Source organism: Vanessa tameamea, chromosome 21, assembly GCF_037043105.1.
Source record: "Vanessa tameamea isolate UH-Manoa-2023 chromosome 21, ilVanTame1 primary haplotype, whole genome shotgun sequence".
Taxonomy (NCBI): Eukaryota; Metazoa; Arthropoda; class Insecta; order Lepidoptera; family Nymphalidae; genus Vanessa; species Vanessa tameamea.
Window position 1 is genome coordinate 3,229,760 of NC_087329.1, and position 18,384 is coordinate 3,248,143.

General features: G+C 34.1%; 3 protein-coding genes across 8 annotated transcripts in view; 2 read left to right on the forward strand and 1 right to left on the reverse strand.

Moving 5' to 3' along the window:
* Pig-s (Phosphatidylinositol glycan anchor biosynthesis class S) overlaps positions 1-1,896 on the forward strand; it is a 58,354-nt gene extending 56,458 nt beyond the window's left edge. For both annotated transcript variants that reach the window (XM_026631325.2, XM_026631326.2), the window contains exons 9-11: positions 590-731; positions 939-1,143; positions 1,737-1,896. In XM_026631325.2, the coding sequence (XP_026487110.2) occupies positions 590-731; positions 939-1,143; positions 1,737-1,851 (462 nt within the window). In that variant the 3' untranslated portion in view covers positions 1,852-1,896. The remainder of the gene's footprint in view (positions 1-589; positions 732-938; positions 1,144-1,736) is intronic.
* A 4,088-nt stretch (positions 1,897-5,984) lies between these two features.
* LOC113394130 (uncharacterized) lies at positions 5,985-7,627 on the reverse strand. Its single transcript, XM_026631332.2, has 2 exons — positions 7,133-7,627; positions 5,985-6,765 (listed from the first exon to the last, which is right to left on the reverse strand). The coding sequence occupies exons 1-2, from the start codon at positions 7,539-7,541 to the stop codon at positions 6,131-6,133; spliced, it is 1,044 nt and encodes a 347-aa protein (XP_026487117.1). The 5' UTR covers positions 7,542-7,627; the 3' UTR covers positions 5,985-6,130.
* Positions 7,628-8,011: 384 nt separating this feature from the next.
* Positions 8,012-18,384, forward strand: part of LOC113394135 (ataxin-2-like protein) — a 44,580-nt gene continuing 34,207 nt past the window's right edge. For all 5 annotated transcript variants that reach the window (XM_064218350.1, XM_026631338.2, XM_064218352.1 and 2 more), the window contains exon 1: positions 8,012-8,579. In XM_064218350.1, coding sequence (XP_064074420.1) covers positions 8,542-8,579 — 38 coding nt within the window. In that variant the 5' untranslated portion in view covers positions 8,012-8,541. The remainder of the gene's footprint in view (positions 8,580-18,384) is intronic.

Here is an 18,384-nt window from a genome sequence, read left to right on the forward strand (position 1 = left end):
ATATTATAACACATTTTCGTTAAAGTGATCGTCAATATAAGCATGTTTTTAACTATTCAACTTAATTCCACTTCAAAGTTTTATCAGTATTTTCTGTGAATTATACAAGTGGTAACTCCGAGAACTTACAATTGCGGCTGCGACCACACTCACTGCGAGTGATATCGGAATCAAGAACTGAGTAAGCGTGTGATGGAATGCAAGTAGTATGCTATTATTCTGTGTGAAATATATATATTTTCATTGTTCTACTAAAAGGAGTCGCAATTTTAGGCCACATATATGTACAAACGAAAATATTTATTAGGTTTTTATTGTACTCGAGCGATTTTTTGATATTTTTATGATTTCTAAGCGAGACTAACATCGGCTCATTGATATTACCGTTACCAACCGTGATTTGACGCCTGCTCCCTACGCTCGTCCACTGGCCGAGTCGGTCTTACATACCGTAATCACAAAGAGTATCGGCCCTGACCGGTTGAGTGATCGATGACCTCGCAGACCTATCCTACCATCAATGGATGAGAATCGAATTTGCCACCGGGCGCTCGCTCGCGCCGTAACCAACCGTCGCGTCGCTGCGCAGGAGGCGCAGGCGGGCGCGCGGCTGGAGGCGCTGCGCCGCGCGGCGCCGCGCGCGTGGGAGCGCGACGCGCTGCTGCGCCTGCGCGCGCTGCAGCAGCTCGCCTCCGCCGAGACCAGCCTCAGGTCGCTCGCCAAGCTGCTCGGTGCGTACCCACACTCGCTTCTCGGAACTGCTGTAGGGTGCCGGCCTTTTTACCCAAATGCCGGCCCAGCTAGCCGGTCTGTCCGGCTACTGGGTTTGGCGACTTGGCAACCTTAAGTTCATCCATTTATGTTTGCATTCAAATATTTAAATCTGTGGGACAAAATGAATAAAACGGAACAGCACACGTTTATGCACCAATTGCCAGGCGAAATATCTAACATCGTGATAAACGACGAGGTCGGGGCCTCGATCAACCTCGCCGTGGAGAGCATCCACCGCGCCACCGAACACATGGAGAAGGCCGATCTGCTGGAAGCTCACCGGTACTCGCAGCGGGCCTTCCTGGCAGCAGAGACCGCTTTCATGGAGCCGAGTCTACTGGCCCTTCTCTACTTCCCAGATGACCAAAAGTAAGATACCAAAACAATATTATTGACCACTCAGCATGTACGGCATTAGTAATAGATACATAGGTAAATTTGAATGTGCAAGCAAACCTGTACGTCTGTTGTAGACCTCCGCGTTAAGCGATCGGTGTTTTAATAAAATAAACTTAACAACTACAATCGAATTTGAACTTTTCTGCTGTCTCTACTCTTAGTCGTCTCACGCGCCACTAAGACATCTTATACTTGTGAGGGGGCGCGCCTTAGTGAATAGATATATATACGTTTTTGTAACAAAGGATCTTTATTTGTTTTAATTTTTTTTTTGAAAATTGGTCGGCAGACTAGCATATGGACGGTATGTGGTCATCGTGTCCCATAGGCATTAGCTCTGCTAGACATATTAACCATCCCTCAATTCGCTGCTTCCGCCCCATAAGTTCCCAAGGACTAAGATGTCTCCTGTTGCCTGTTGTTACACTGACTCGTCCGCCCTTTTAACAGGAATGCAACAATTCCTAGTATGGCTGTTAGACGGTCGAATACCACCAAGTTAAACTAAATTTTATAGTATATTATATAAACGTAAGATATTAAATGTACTGTTTGAATTTCAGGTATGCAATATACATCCCTCTCTTTCTGCCCATCATGTTTCCCGTCGTGTTGTCGCTGAAGAACCTGCTGCTGTGGTTCAGGGGAAAACCCGTCCATAAAGAGAAGACTGATTGAGCTCTTACTGGCTTATAAATAATAAATTGTTTTTATTGAAACGAATATATCTTTTATTTTTCATATAAATTCTTGAGTAAAGTTTTAAAGCTAATTGTAATTATGTTATTTATTAATTATATTACATAAAATACAATTATTTTTTTGCACTTATGTATCCCATAAAATATAAAGAATATCAGACAATATAAATATATGAATCAAAATTTTATACGTTTTAAACGTAAATATAATAACGGTTCGATCAATTTCGATCAAATATTTGAGTGTATGATCCCTCGATGGCTTAGATTGTACCCGGTAGGTGGCGCTACGACCGGGAATTAAACAAAATTCTTATATCACTCGGACGCAGCTCGTAACACAAATATTTTTATAGTGGATATTATTTCAATTATGCATTACAAAAGACGTCTAAAAGAAATAATGATTGACTTTGAAATCAAAACATTCAAATCACCAAATCCAGGAATCAATGACTTATCCCATTTTACAAAAATTACTGAGACGAATCCGCCTGTTAACAATGATTTTGCGTAAAAAAGCTCTTGCAGGCGATAGAATTGTTGTAAATAAAACAAATTATTGCTTCAAGATATATTTATACGATGAGGTAATTGTTATAATCGATTTTATAATAATTTTATTAAACATACCTTAAAATTATCTTGGCGCCAACATATTTATTTACTTATCCACATTAGTGTTAAAATACAAAACAATATAAATAAATATACGTCCAATAGAAAAACAAATAGTTATAAACACATATATATATATCTTGACACCAAGAGCTCACATACACAATATTTATAATAATGTATTTGGTTAGACATATATTAATATTTAACTTTATAAGTGAAATAGGATGCTATTGATATGTTCAAACACCGGTCTCAGTAGAGATATTCTCTAAGAACAAACTTGATAGTCCCAACAAACTAAACCAAAAGTCTTTAAACTGAGCATTGAATTGAAACTTACTAAATGTAAAGAAAATCATGACATGCGAGAGATAATAATCTCTTATATGCAAATGCAAGTATCAAAAAGGCGTATCACTGAAACTGATAAACATATCACGAGTGAGATACGAAGTGAGCTCTTACAGAATAACAGTGCTGAATTAGATAGAAATAATGACGGTTATGTTACAGTTAGTCCCAAAAATTATACATACAAATGATACAAAGTCAAATTTCATAGAAATAATCTAATCTATTTAAGTACATTATTAATAAGTACTTAATTACGTCTAAATCGGATTGATAGTTAAAGATCAATTCACGTTTCGACGTTAAATTATGTCTACTAATAAGGAATTCAATATAATATCGTGGACATATGTATATAACAAATGTTATTATTCACCTTATAAACTAGGCCCTAGACCAACGAGATGTATGTAGAACTGGGAGGCGGAGTCAGTTAAGCAAACGACACCATTATTGGACATTGTATGAAGTCGAATGAGTACAGGAATTACTACAAGTATTTAATACGGGATATCTACCATGTGTTTTATTTTGATTTGGTGGAGCTCGATATTTCGACATTATCTACGAATGTCTTGTTCACGAGACTGAAGTTTGACGGTAGATGTTGACGGCATTAAGAGTGTCCATATCGGACTACCAGCTTTCTCGTACGTTTGCTGCGTAAACACTGGCAGTGTTCAGCTCCACCAAATAGAAATAAAAAACATAGTAAATATCCCGCATTAAATACCATGTTAATTTTAAATCTTTTGGAGTACAGGAATGCCTTTTTTTGGGACCGACTGTACCGTGTCTTGGCTCTCAAAGTATTAAATAATACAGAGAACATAACGTGTATTATATTTATATATTAATGGTAAAGTGGCTTAGCGTTATTATTACAAATGGCGCCCCCCACACTATAATTCTAATTTAGTAAATATTAATCAAATGTACTTATAACAAGCTATATAATTTTAATACATTTAAATGGATTCGAACGTAAATATTTGGTATGAAAATTAATATAGCACGTAGCAACCATACAAGGCTATAAATAGAATTTTGCATATATAATTTATATTTAACTAAAACAATATATATATATATATATATAAGGAAATGTCTTGACTAACTGACATTTACGCCGATCTTAATATAGACTAGAGATTTGGAGGCGAATTTTGTGTCGTAAATTTTAAGCGTTTAGAAATAATTTTGCGAAATTTTGATTGTTTTATGAGGCGACCTACCAATTTCAAGTAATAAAAAAAAGTGTTTTGCTGTATTCAGACAAAATAAACGTCGCGCTTAGAAAGCGTTTATAAATTTAAATTTCCACGAGATAACAGATAAAGTTTTACAAATTCTCTTAAAATACTCTGTTATATTCTTTTGCCCATTCTTTTTTAAGAAAGGAATTTAGGAAATTCAACCCCTAAGGGGGTCAAATGAGGGTTGAACGTTTTTATGGAAGTCAGTCATTTTTTAAGTTAGAAGCGTAAAACTTCATTTTGAGATACTTTTTAAAAATGAGTAGATATGTATTTAAGCGATCCTGGATATTTTACCCCTAAAGGGGTGAAATGAGGATTGAAAGTTTGTAGGGAATACCGTCATTTTTTAAAGTTAGAAACATGAAACTTTATTTTTGGGATATTGATTAAAAATAAGTAGATACGTATTTAAGCGTTTCTGGATATTCTACCCCTAAGGGTTGAAACAGTGGTTGAAATTTCGTATATAGATTAGTCTTGAAGCCCGTCATTTTTTATGCTAGGGGATTGGCGCGCCATAATGTTACTGAGGAATTTAAGACCTCAAAAATTATGCAACGGCACCGGACTAATAGTAAGGGTTCTCTATCGTAATATAGGCTACCGTTATCACTGGATGTACTAAAAGAGAAATAGTGTATATTCCACGAATATCTTTGATCAGAATACCCCTTTAATTTCAAGAGAGCTACAGTTCGCGCTTAAAGTATGCTTCACCATGACAATTAATAAAGCACAAGGTCAAATTTCTAAAATGGCCAGAGTAGATATAAGAGAAGACTGTTTTTCGCATAGACAGCTCTAAATAGCCGTTCGAGAGTGAGCTCTGTAAGCAGTCTGGTGTATCTAGCCTACGAAAGTCGAACCACAAATGAGGTCTTAAATTAACGTAATATTTTAAATTGTTCTGTAATATAATCCATTTCCACGCGAGCAAAGCCGCGGGCAACAGTTGGTGAATATACAGGGTTATTGGTAATTCGACGTATTCCCCAATAATGTTTATTGTGGTAGTTAGTAATATCATCTTGATCAAATTTTAATTCGTCGGTCCAGAGGATTTTTTTCAAAAAAGATGCATCTTCTAAATCCTCATTAAGCATGAATCTACAGAAAGCAACTCTTCTTTCAGCATCCTCTTCGTAAATAACATGCACAGGATTAAAATGATAATACAAAATATCTTATTTGTAACTTAGCTACTGAACTGTTTATGTATCTAAATTTTATTTTAAATTTGTATTAAGTACGTAAGTTAAGTAAATAAGTAAGTTTTTTTACATTGGTTATTATTTTAAATCAATTTTGTGGGAATTTTTAAGAGCAACCTTTCGTACGAATTCGATCATGTTCGAATACGAATTTCCACCAGCGTCCTTTCTGATCATTTTATTTCGGTTGCTATGTTATACATTTTCGGAAAGCTAAGTAAACGATTATGTTTTTAAAATAATCTGCAGGACAAGTTTCATAGCGATTTTTTAAGTTATATACCTAACCAATGCAAGATTATTTGCGTTTGTTTCCCAATCAACGGCTACCCGATGTATCAGTTTATAATAAGCGAATCCGAGAAACTGGCAGTGTTCAGAGACGACAAATTAAAGTCGAAAGACTCCCGTCCATGTTGTTAATTACTAAGAGGATAAGAATTTATCGATGAACCATTCGAACCATTTCGACAAACACCTTCGCCGCACTCTCTGTAACAGAGCACAGCACACACAGCATGGTCTACAGTGCACAATGTAGGATTCCATCCTTAAAAATGGTTAACTTTTGCATCATGCATATGGGGGTTAAAATGATCGCAAATAGTCACCCCTATTACCTCCTAACGGGAATACGTCGAATTACCGATAACCCTGTATATATATATATAATATAACCTTTGAATACGTGCTTAGGAAACATTTAAATATACTACGAAGAGAGTGCCATTTCAAAAACGTGCTGACTTTTTAATCTACGTGAATATGACATGAAACGCTATTATAATTTTTCCGCTACAGATAAGTACGTGTATTATGTCTCGATCCAGTCCGTCTCAGTGATCATCGCCATGTTTTCGCCCTTCCCCGGAAAATAGTCCAATTCCCACAGAGAATTACTCAGGACCAGGGTATCGCCCTCATTCAACTGAACATTCAAAGTATAACAGATGTCTTCACAGGGAGCTCTTGGTCTCAATTGAACGAACGTTTTTCCCCTCAATTGAGACATAATAATCAGACCTATGTCGAGTTCCAAGTGCTTAAATCTATGGGTATCGTAGTTCTTTGATAACAACAGCCAATTAAAGTGCGATGGAGGAATGTGGGGGGCGAGGAAGTAAGGCCTCGGGGCAAGGATTCTGAGGGATTTCACTGCCCGAATATCGCAGTTCTGGAAATGAACAAACCAGCTCGGTATGTCGGTGTTAGTTATTCTGATAACTACTTCTTCTAAGTCCATAGGCTGTTTACCAATACGTATGTTTGTGAGGATCCTGCAGGGAACGGAATCTCGGAGTCTGTCATCACTGCTAATGAAATTAGTTATGTTCAGTTCGGAGACCGACCAATCGTAATAGGCATCCGTTACGATCACTGGTGCGCCTCTGAGCAAGTGATGGTTGAAAACCTCGTTGTAAGTCGTATCTGATACTCGAGCGATGTTTCCTGAAAATCGTTATTATTAAGAGGATTATGTTCACAATAAATCTCGCTATTTAATATTTAATTACTACATTACACATATTACACTTATTTATTGGTTAATTAAAATATATTAAATTTGGACATACATATATCCATATGTTCATAGCGAGATAAATCGTGCAATGTGATAAAATTACAATCTCATCTATCACTGGTCTCCCACGTATACTGTTCCATTAGGAATACATTTTCAAAGCACTAGGTTCAAAAACTTTGGATAGAATAAGAAACTACTAATTTCTTAAAGCACCGTAAAGTAAAGTTAAATTTGGAAATATATTTCAAATGAACACTAATTAAATCTATAGATATATGTAAAAAAACTTACTTATCGTTTCACATGTAATACAATCAGACGTTGAAACAACATCATTATCCAGATTCTGCGGCTGCGATCTTTCAATGAGACACTTATTATAATACAGAGGCGTCCAATCCCAAACAGGTAGTAACTTTATCAATGTTATTCTAGCTATTGCCGTCGCATGCCATTGAAAAGTATCGGTCTGGCTCACAGTATATCCAATCGCTATTATCATTACAAGAACCAGGAATGCCCTGGTCCATCTTTTGATTGACGCCTTCCGTACAGCGTTCGTCAAAGGGCGACATATGATGTCCATCTCTTCATCGCTAATTCCGGCTTCCTTACAATATTCATAAAAGGAACGCACTTCTGAGTTAATTAATTCGAATTTCTCGCGCTGAGAAATTTTTGGCGCGGTTTTAAAACTCATTTTTGGTGTGACCTACAATTCCACGTACACCGAAACGATCAATATTAAACTCGGCCGGAATCGTGGCTTATCGATACACATACGAAATTCGCGCGCGCGCGTCGAGGTTCTTTGAAAACGTAGATTAAAAATATTTCAGATAACATAAAGGTATGGTTACATACTTATTATATATTTATAAAAAAATATTAGTTACATACATTTATTGAAACGAGAAACAATATTTATAATAAATTTTGTCTGAAATTTGAAATATTATTTTGAATAAAATAATAAATACTAAAGTCAACCATCCTAATTAAGTAATGACTAATATTTTTAGGACACAATTCACATGCTTCTATGAATAAACTATAAGCTTTTTGCTTTACTTATTAAACTTTTATATGTATACATAAAATAATTGTGTGTATCGATCAATGTTAAAAAAAGGTAACATTTTTTAAAATAGTAACACAATAAACCTCCGCCATATTGGAAGAACCAAGTGGAAGTTGGTCAATCAGTGATCTTAATTATTATTGTTTGTTACAAATAAGTGATACACATTAAAAAATTGCTTAAAATATTTAATTTATTTATTTTTTACTTTTATACTGCGCAAATTAATTGACAAACGATATAATTAAATTTTTGCAATACTTTTGACGAATACGTCACAGCGCCATGTTGTATTCCTGCGCTGATTGCAGGCACGAGAAATCTGCCAATCCGTTTATTTTTTGGGATTAGTGCCCGAGAATAAATCGAACTGCGATTTTGTACTCAAATATATTTTAATTTATATTTGTTGGCAAATGTCAAACAACTTTAGTGAATTCGATGCATCCCTGTTGTCGCATTTTGAGTGCTAACTCCTAATTTCAACTGCAGTTTTGTGCATCCGCGAAAGTTGAAAGGACTGTGTTGTAAAAGAAAGAAGTGATAATTAGCCAAAATTCCGGTCCCTACGCGCAGACGAGAAGGTGCCTACCCGCCGGGGCAGTCAGGCGAAGGAGATATGAACAACAAACGAAAAAATCGCCAAGGGCCGCCGAGGTAATGCCAGTTTATGTACATCAACTTTTAGCGTTAAGATTACATGTCTTTGTTATTTAGGCCATCGTTCCTCAAGTAGCTAATTTCCGACATTTCTGGTGTCACGTTGACAAGTTTTAGCTAGCGTGATCACAAAGGATGTGTAAACAAAACGCTTAGATTCGTATTGCGAATTCGTGCGGCGCAAGGTTCGCCGCGGCGACCGTCCGCCGCGTACGCTCTAGTCGAGATGTTTGGCCTACTTTTGCTGTGTACTCATGACGATTAATATAGCCGCGTGCGAACAGCTGATCCCCGAGCTTGGACTAATACCAGCAACTACTAGCTCATTTTTATTAGTCCTTTTTTATCACCCTGTGTAGTGTCTGCATCAGCTACCACAGGTAACAGTACCCTCTAATTTATTACAAACATCCATAATATTTCTACTACTTCCTTAGGATAAAGATGTATGTACTTATAGTTTAACCATTTAAACCAGTGTTCAAAATGATAGTTACTGGCAAATGTCCAATTTGTTAATTAGACTTTTATCCTAATTGTACATTCCTGAGATAGTGTTTGAAAAATATTTGTTAATTACTAATATTTTTTGCACGGTCATTTACTGTCATTAAGATTATTCTATTCTTATAAACACCCTTAAAAGTGATTTCAAAGATCTTCATAGCAATGAAATTAGTTATATGAAAAAATATTGATTTATTTATTAATGTAAGGGATAATAAATGTTGTAGGGTCCATATTAAAAAGAACAACAGCGACTTTTAAACTTGTTTTACTAATGAATCTGAATGGTATAAAACATTGAAAAAACATGACTTAGCAAAAGCCTAATGTGATTTTAGCATTACATTAGCTTATATTCATATTAACTTTGGTTTACTTCATGTTTGTAACTAGAACTTAAAGACAGTGATGAGAAGAATAAAAGATCTCAAGTAATCTATGTAACAAAGTTATACGGATATCTAGTGTTTTGTGACAAATTAAATTAAAATCTGTTACAATTGGTACAATTTTAACCAAAAGCACAAAATAAGTTTAAATTGTTTTTCTACTTAGTTAATGCACATTTAAACAATATAGAACTGATTAGAAATTTAGCTTTCATTTTGTTAAAGGAACATTTTATGTTGTTTATTGATCTGAGCGATCAAAATCTAGGAAAATTTCATGTAAAACAACAAGCTTAAAGCTTGTTTCATAGTAATACATTTGGTGCTTCTGTGAGATAAAGTTTTGCTAGATTACTTAGGTAGAAACGACCAACTCAACTGCCACACTCTGTATAGCTCTGTTTGCATTTGACAAGTGAATGTGCCGGTGCACTGAAAGGCACAAGTGACATAACATCTTAGTTTACATGGATGATGGTGCATTTACAGTAGTTAATAACTTAGTCTATAAGGGTAGCAGTTATTACTAGCACTGTGTACTGTAATCTACCATCAGTTGAAGCCCTCCCCCCACTGTCTTCCTATAATAGGACCAAACTAAAATGTATTTTATATCTTTTTAATTTAAGGTTATACATGTCATATGTCATAAACTCTTAAAGTGATTAATTACATTTCATTGTGTATATTTTGTTAGGATGAATATCATATTATATTTGTAAAACATTTATAAAATTATATTACAGTAGAGTGAGTTTATTAGTATGGATAATCATACAGTATCCAGTAATTATGACCTTGGTGATTGATCATGAATTACAACGACACTTACAATTATAGCAATCACTCTGAAGTGTTTCTGCAAGTAGACTGGGCTGGTTCTGTAGGTGTAGAAATCATTGAATCTACCAAGTATAAATTTGATTATATAATTCCTAGTGTGATGTTAGTGTTTCCACTTTTTAATAAATATTTCATTTCTTACAGACAAAAAATAACTAATAACACACATGTTATTATTTTGTTAACTTTTTATATAACCATGAATGACAATAGATTTTTCACTAATATCAAAGTACACTTAAAAACAATAGGAACAATGGAAGGTTGGGTTACGTTACTGATATATTATGTATTTTTCAAAAGTATTTATAAATACTCACAAGAAACATGCTCAGTTCAGTTTACTGAGGTAGTTTTCACTGAATATATTCATATTATGCTCAAATTGGGTATTTATTATAATCTAGCTGCTTCTCTGGTTTACCTCGTGTTTTAGTTGTTGGTTGGCAAGTGTTAGATATAAGACAGTAGTCTATGCCCTTCTTTCTCTTGAGTTCAATCTTGCGTCATACCAAATTTCAACAAATGTAGTTGAGTGGTTTCACATTTATAATATTAGTATAGATATATGTTAGTGTTATTGCATTTTATTCAGAATGAGTTCTCAATGTTCAAAACTGATGTCATAAGAAATGTAATTACTAGATTTCTAGTTTGAGCTCCATAAGTCGTTGAGTCGAACAAATCATTTCCAGAAAAATAGGAGGTGCCCCACACTATTTATGATATTAGAACAAAATTTATTTAGTTTAGAAATATAGTTCTGAGCAAGATCATTTATCTCATTGGTCTATCTAGACCAATGATGTTGATTTATCAAATCCCAGTTTGGAGAAAAAAAGGAGATGCGCATGTTATTGCCGCCATGGTAGAAACAGTCAGGATGACATAATACTCTGAAAGTGTTTATTTATTGTGTAATACTAAATATATTAATTGTACAATAGATGCAATATATGCACATTATTAAAATATATTTATTTTTAACATAGATGCTATAGTTAAATACATACGTAATAATGTCTATGAACTACTGTTATCCAATTATCCAATAGATTTAACTTGATTATAACTATGCTTATATAATTATGCTTAGCATCGGAAGCTTATCATATTGAATATTGTGTGAATATTTCAATGTTTGTTTGTTACATTTTGGTATTGATCTTGATATTTCATGAAGATAAGCTTGGTTCAGTTATGACAATCCCACTTGAAGCAACGCTGAGCTACATTGAGCTATCTAACCTATACAAAGCCACAAAAAAACAGCTAGTGTAATATGTTTTCAAATATCTATCAATTATAACCATACGTCAATAACATGTTCCATCATTGCTTGGAAATAGAATTTATAAATAAATGGAATGATGAATTTGATCAGTCATACTAGATTAGTGAAGCCCTCAGTGACGGTCTATTACATGAATAAAATTAATTTGTTTCATTAAACAAACACCATTGTGTAGGTAGATCTGGGTATCATTAACCCATATTTGCCTAGAAATATTATTATTATTAAACTAGAATTGTATTTTTTTTTATATCCTTAGTAGATGCACTGGCAAATAGGCCAACTGAAGGTGGTCACCACTACCCATAGATATTGGTGCTGTATAAAATTTAAACCATTCTTTATATCGCCAATGCTCCACCAACCACGGGTCCTAATATGTTATGACCCTTGTGTCTGTAGTTTATGCTGGCTGATACACCCTTTAAATCGGACCACAATAATACTAAGTATTGCTGCTTGGTGGTAGATTATATGGTGAGTAGTGGTACCTGTCCAGGTGGGTTTGCACGACACCCTACTACCAAGTATCTGTCGATAGCTGAATTTTTTTATGGTATTTTAATAGTTTTAATGTTGTCTCTGTGTGTTAAGACAACAAATGTAATATGAGTATAAAAAAATCCACTCGCCAGTGACAATACTCTAGTCTATTTTTTGTGTTTATGGTGTTCAGTTTGGTTGTTATAAAGCCATAGCCAAGTGTAATCTCAATGCACGACGTCACGTCAGTAGTTAATTTTGTATACTAATCTATGTCACTTAAATTTATGCTGCCTGTCTGATTGTCCATGTACATACACATGTAAGTCTCATGTTCGTCAGGTTATCTATCTCTTCGTCTCATCACATAACCTGGGTGCCTTCAAACGAGGCTTAAGAAGCATCTTGCGGGCTGGCATGGCGAGGACGACTAGTGCATTTCATTCTCGCTGACTGTGCTGGCCGTCTTCGCGTTTGGACTCCACCACCACTTACCAGGTGGAGTGGAGTCATATGCCTACTCTGCTTTTATAAACAAAAGATATTTAAAAAAATTTAAATAACTGTTAACACTTACCACTTCGTGAGTTTGACGTAACGTTCGCGGTAAAATGGTTCAGCAATTTAGCATGGAATTATAATCAGAATTATTATGTTATAATACTTGCTCCTATATATATATATATATATATGTGTGTGTGTGTATGTATATACATGTATATGCAATGAGATGCTATCTTAAATTTATCGCGCGTTTTCAGGATGTTCAGGACGGGAGTTTTAACAAGTCAATTGTCATGATATCAAATATGGTAATTAAGACTCGTTAATGCGAATGTCGCCCTTAAACCGTATTGATTGACACTACTATGTAATTATAAATTCCCTTAGAAGTCAATTTAAAGTAATATATTATTCTTATATAATCGTTTGCCCTGACAGTCCATCAACGCCGCGCAAAAACAACTGAATCTAGAAAGCTGAAATTTGTAGCAGTTTTATTTATAAAGCAGGATGCTTGCTTGCCAATGGGTCACCTGATGTTAAGTGGTCACCACCGCCCATAGACATTGGCCTTCGTCAATGCGCCACCAACCTTGGGAACTAAGATGTTATTTCCCTTGTACCTGTAGTTACACTGGCTCACTCACCCTTCAAACCGGAACACAACAATACCAAGTATTGCTGCTTGGCGGTAGAATATCTGATGAGTGGGTAGTACCTACCCAGACGGGTTTGCACAAAGCCCTAACACCAAGTAAGAGCCTTGGGCAACTAAAGACCCAAAATACTATGTCCATTGTGCCTTTATTTACTGACTCTTGTAACGAAAGATATGAGATACGTTGTCGAAAAGTAAGAGTGAAAAATATAAATTAATACCGCCCATAAAAGTGAAGCGCTGAAGTGCAGCGTTCTTTAAATCGTTATTACAGAATACTCATATTAATCAGTTTTATCGGAAGCTAATTGCAAAAATCAATTATCAGGAATAAATAATTTGCACTGCGCATTTATTATTTTCATTTTGAAAACTTACTACGTCAGCCATCTTTATAAGGCCCCGCCCACAAGTAAGATCCCAATACATTATAATTTCCGATTTAAGTATCACAAACATAACTGTACTATCGTATGAATTATACTCATTTTTATAAAGCGTCGATTCTAAGTATTTTTAGCTCGGAATTATGTTAATAGTACATGAACAATACATTTGAATATTAATTAAAGTATATGATGTGTGAATATGTAGGAACACATAATAAATAGAGCACAACGTTGTTTTTTTTTTTTTAATTTATATGTTTCAAATGTGGTCGAAAGATTAAATCGATAAAAGGTTTTTGTTGATGTTGTAATTTACAAGATTATGTAAATGATAAGTTTTTGGCTTTTTTTTAAGTGAGGCGAAAAAAAGTGTTAAAATCCACATTTTGATAAAACTTTGTCATTCTGATAAATAATTTTGTATGCTTTCAAATTCCAAGAACAGCCATTTGTCCAACGTGGGATATTGCGGTCTGTTAGCTTGCCTACTTTCTATTCAAATAAAATTAATTGTTTTGAATTTTTTACAGAATATTTAATTAAATAATCTATTCAAATTTTAAATTGCCTTACAATATCCAAACAAATATTCTTATTGACTAAACTTTAATTGATCGTCGCGTTTGTGTCACGCTTGGTCTGTGAACATGTTATTTCTATGCACTTCGCCTAGAATAGGGGACCGTTGTCCCACACGTGATGAAAGAAAGGGAAGTGTTGCCTATAACAAAAAAATATATTCTTCCGGATCCGACTCACATTTGGATGATGAAAATAGTCGACATTTCGAAATATTATTTTCGGATCGACCGTTTATAGAAATCTCACGAGTTAAACTATACTAGTTATATTTATAAAGTAAGATTTTTTATGAATAGTCGACCCGTTTAGATTTTAAACCGATATATTTATAGAATTTAATATTTCAAGGGCGTTTAATTAAATTGCATCGAGTTCTCGTAATACATATTATTTTCTGTAATATCAAATATATAATTTGAATTAAGCGAAAAACAAATATATTATTTATTTTGATATGAAATGTCTGGTTATTTGTCGAAAATAATAAAACCCCCTCCCCCTATTATGTGAAATGAATTTACATTTATTAAAGAACATTGAGCAAAACAAGTACTGACCCATAAGAGTTAATGTGGTAACTGATATATTTACTAATCTCACAACGTAACTGATTAACGTATTCCATTGGTTTTCTAAAAGATCACTCGCGTATTGTTGAAAACCGACATACGGTAACACGCTATTTGGATACGCGTATCGTTTAAAAGTTATAATTATGATATGCAATGTCACTTTCTGGACATTTTCTAGAATATTCTTCCATGATAGCTATGATATTAAATAAATTAGTACGTGTACAAAATAATACATAATATACACTTTTGCGTTACAGTGTTTAATTTGTAAAGATCCGACGATCCGCAGTCACAATATTATTTTAGTCAAAAATAGTTAAAACAAACTTCAGACATTTATATAATACAGTTTTTAATCAGCAATGTATGTTATTTAAAAAAAAAATTAAACTTTGGTTATAGCTCTTGTCTTATTTTGGTTTAAATATAATAAATATAGTTGTCTCTATACCTAGACATAGCTTATTGCAATCACATTAGGAGTAAACCCAAGTAGATAACTATGACATTCAATTGCAGCGATACCATTGGACGAGATCGAGTATCGTATTCATTATGGACTCGTTAAAATTTGCGTTTTGGATGTCAGTGAACTTGGTATCGAAAATTAGAAGTACCAAAATAATAATTCAAATGTATTTATTCGCCATGATGATTGATTTTTTTTTATTAGATAGGCGTTAATCCATTCCATGTTTTGGCTTTGCGTTTATAGTCAAATAGTGAGTTTAAATTATTTTTAAAAAAAGGTTATATATCGGAAAATCGTAATATCAGTTTTTTATCGCAATAATTACCCTTATCCCGTATATAAGAATCGGTTCAGTTCTATACTTATTTCTAATGCTTATATTGCTTTGTTTGAAATACGTTTTGTCAGATTTTGGTGATGATTATGTATGCGCAGGTTTATGAAACGCTAAACGTTCGATAGTGTTGATAGATGTGCTTAAAACAGAATATCTTAGTTATGGCTATACCTAAAGGGGAGTTAACTCGGTGGTAAGTGATCACCTCAATATAAACGAATACCACAGAAAATATGCCACCATTTATCCACAATATGCCACTATTTATCCACAATATGCCACCATTTATTATATATATGCCACGTTATCTAAGATGATAATTACAATTACATAAAAATGAACATGGCAACGGAAAATATTACTTATTGGTGGGAAAACAATAGTTACGTTTGTCAGGTAGTGTTCTTACTTGAACCGGTGCTATCGCTCATGGCAGCTGACCTTCCAGCTGACCGTCACATATTAATATAATTATATATCAAGGGAAGTAAGTATCTCATCGGTTCTTCATCTAAAAAGAATACGCTTTATCGTCCATTAAATGGTTATGACCAGAGCCGACTCAAGCTATGCTGGGGCCCTTGGGCACCCATGAATTTGGGGCCCTTTTGGTAGATATCTACTACCGTGTACAAATAATTTGCTTTTGGCCAGGCTTTAAGTATAGTTTCAAATAAACGGTGTGGAATCTGATTGGTTGTACAATATTATAGCTATTTTATAGCCTTTTTTGATAAATATGTTAGTTATTCCTTATACATATATCACTTTCGAAAATATACATAGCAGTCAACGTGAGAAAACAAACGTGTGAAAGAAATTGTTGTTTCTTCGGGGCCCTCTCAGGATGGGGGCCTTGGGCACGTGCCCCATGTGCCCTATGGTAAAGACGGTAATGGTTATGACATTATGGCGTTACTGTAGTTTTAGACCTGCAATTAACATCAATGTTATTATTAGTAGGATAATTTTGTTTAATATCAATATAGTACTTTAAAATAGCGCCTTAATAAGGCGGATGTTTCGTTTACTTACTCTAATTCCGTTTTACTCTACCGAATGTGCGTTCCCTCGAGTTTCACATCAACAGCGCCACCTGAACGTTATACATTACGGGGTACTTTTTATACATTTTTACTTCTTCACTCCATAGAATATATCTTAGCTTCTAGTGTATGTATGTATAGTATTAAAATATGCTTATGATTTAATTATTTCAGTTCAATGTGATTTATATTTATTTAAAAAAATATATTGATAGAACTCGTGTACAATAAGTGTGTTATTTACATGAGGCCACTTACGGAACGGTTAACCGAATACTGAGTTACAATGGTAGTCGCTATTTATTTAATACTGAATGCTTAGTGGTTTTCCAATAGTTCAATGTCATAAAAAAAAAAGAAACATTTTTTATTTTTTAGAATGTAATTTTGGTAGTTTTTTTTTTAATTCTTTGTCACCAAGGAAATCTATTAATTACCTCATACCGTTAGGGACCACTATTGATATGTTGGTGTTGCAAGTTATTTGACACTGAATATCTGTCTAAAAATTGCAATTATATAGTCTTGTTGGTATTTATATGTATGGCTAAATAACAGTACTCTGTATTGTTGTGTTCCGGTTAGAAGGGTGAGTGAGCCAGTGTAATCACAGGCACAAGGGACATAACATCTTAGTTCCCGAGGTTAGTGGCGCATAGGTGATGTAAGGAATGGTTAATATTTCTTACAGCGCTTTGTCTATGGGCGGTGGTGGCCCATATGCTCGTCCGCCAACCAATGACATAAAAAAAGAAAAAAAAAACTTGGTGGTAGGGCTTTGTGCAAACCCGTCTGGGTAGGTACCACCCACTTATCATATATTCTACCGCCAAACAACAGTACTCAGTATTATTGTGTTCCGGTTTGAATGTAAGAAATGGTACCAATTGTTAAAGTGACACAAGATGGAAGGAAGATTAAAAAAGCATTTAAATTTCGTGACGTGACGTTTGCCGCTATATATAATATGATCTTAATGTTTATTATAAAGTACATTCGGTACCGGATTTATGTAAACAGATAAGATGTTAAGAAATATATTACACGAACGATGACCTAGTTCTCGATACTTCATTTACTCAGAAATATCTAGTGCACTGTACTTTCCGTAGAGATAGCTTTTTTTTTGTAGTTTTATCGCGTATATTATATTAAGTTTCTTCTATGTTCAATTTGCTATTGATATGATATTATATGAATTTTTATCCTATAAGATTAGGATATGAAGCCGCCGTCAGTTGTTACTAACGAACTATGAATAATTATTTTATTGCGAAATATAAATCAAAATCCATTCACGGCTATATTGAAATTTGGATAATTTTAATGGTCAAAGTCCTAATTTTATCCGACTATACGTTACGTACGTATACGTTTCGCAGCGAACGATTTTTTCATAACATGGAGTTTAGAAACGATGATAATAAATAAATGAATAAATAAATGCCTAGAGAACTTTGACATATTTATTGTAATAAGGATTAATAATGAATTGGACATAATGGCCTCGCAAATAACTTATCATCTATTACTAATTTACAATAGATATTATAACTACATTAGATGATAAACACACACACTTCGCGGAACTTTTCTGTAGGCCTTTTCAAGACCTATTTTTTTTAGTACATTGCTTTGATGTATCTCATAAAATTTAGTCAGCGTTTGCCATGTAAGCGTTCTATAATAGTTTATTTGGATAAAACACAGCAATTTTGTACAA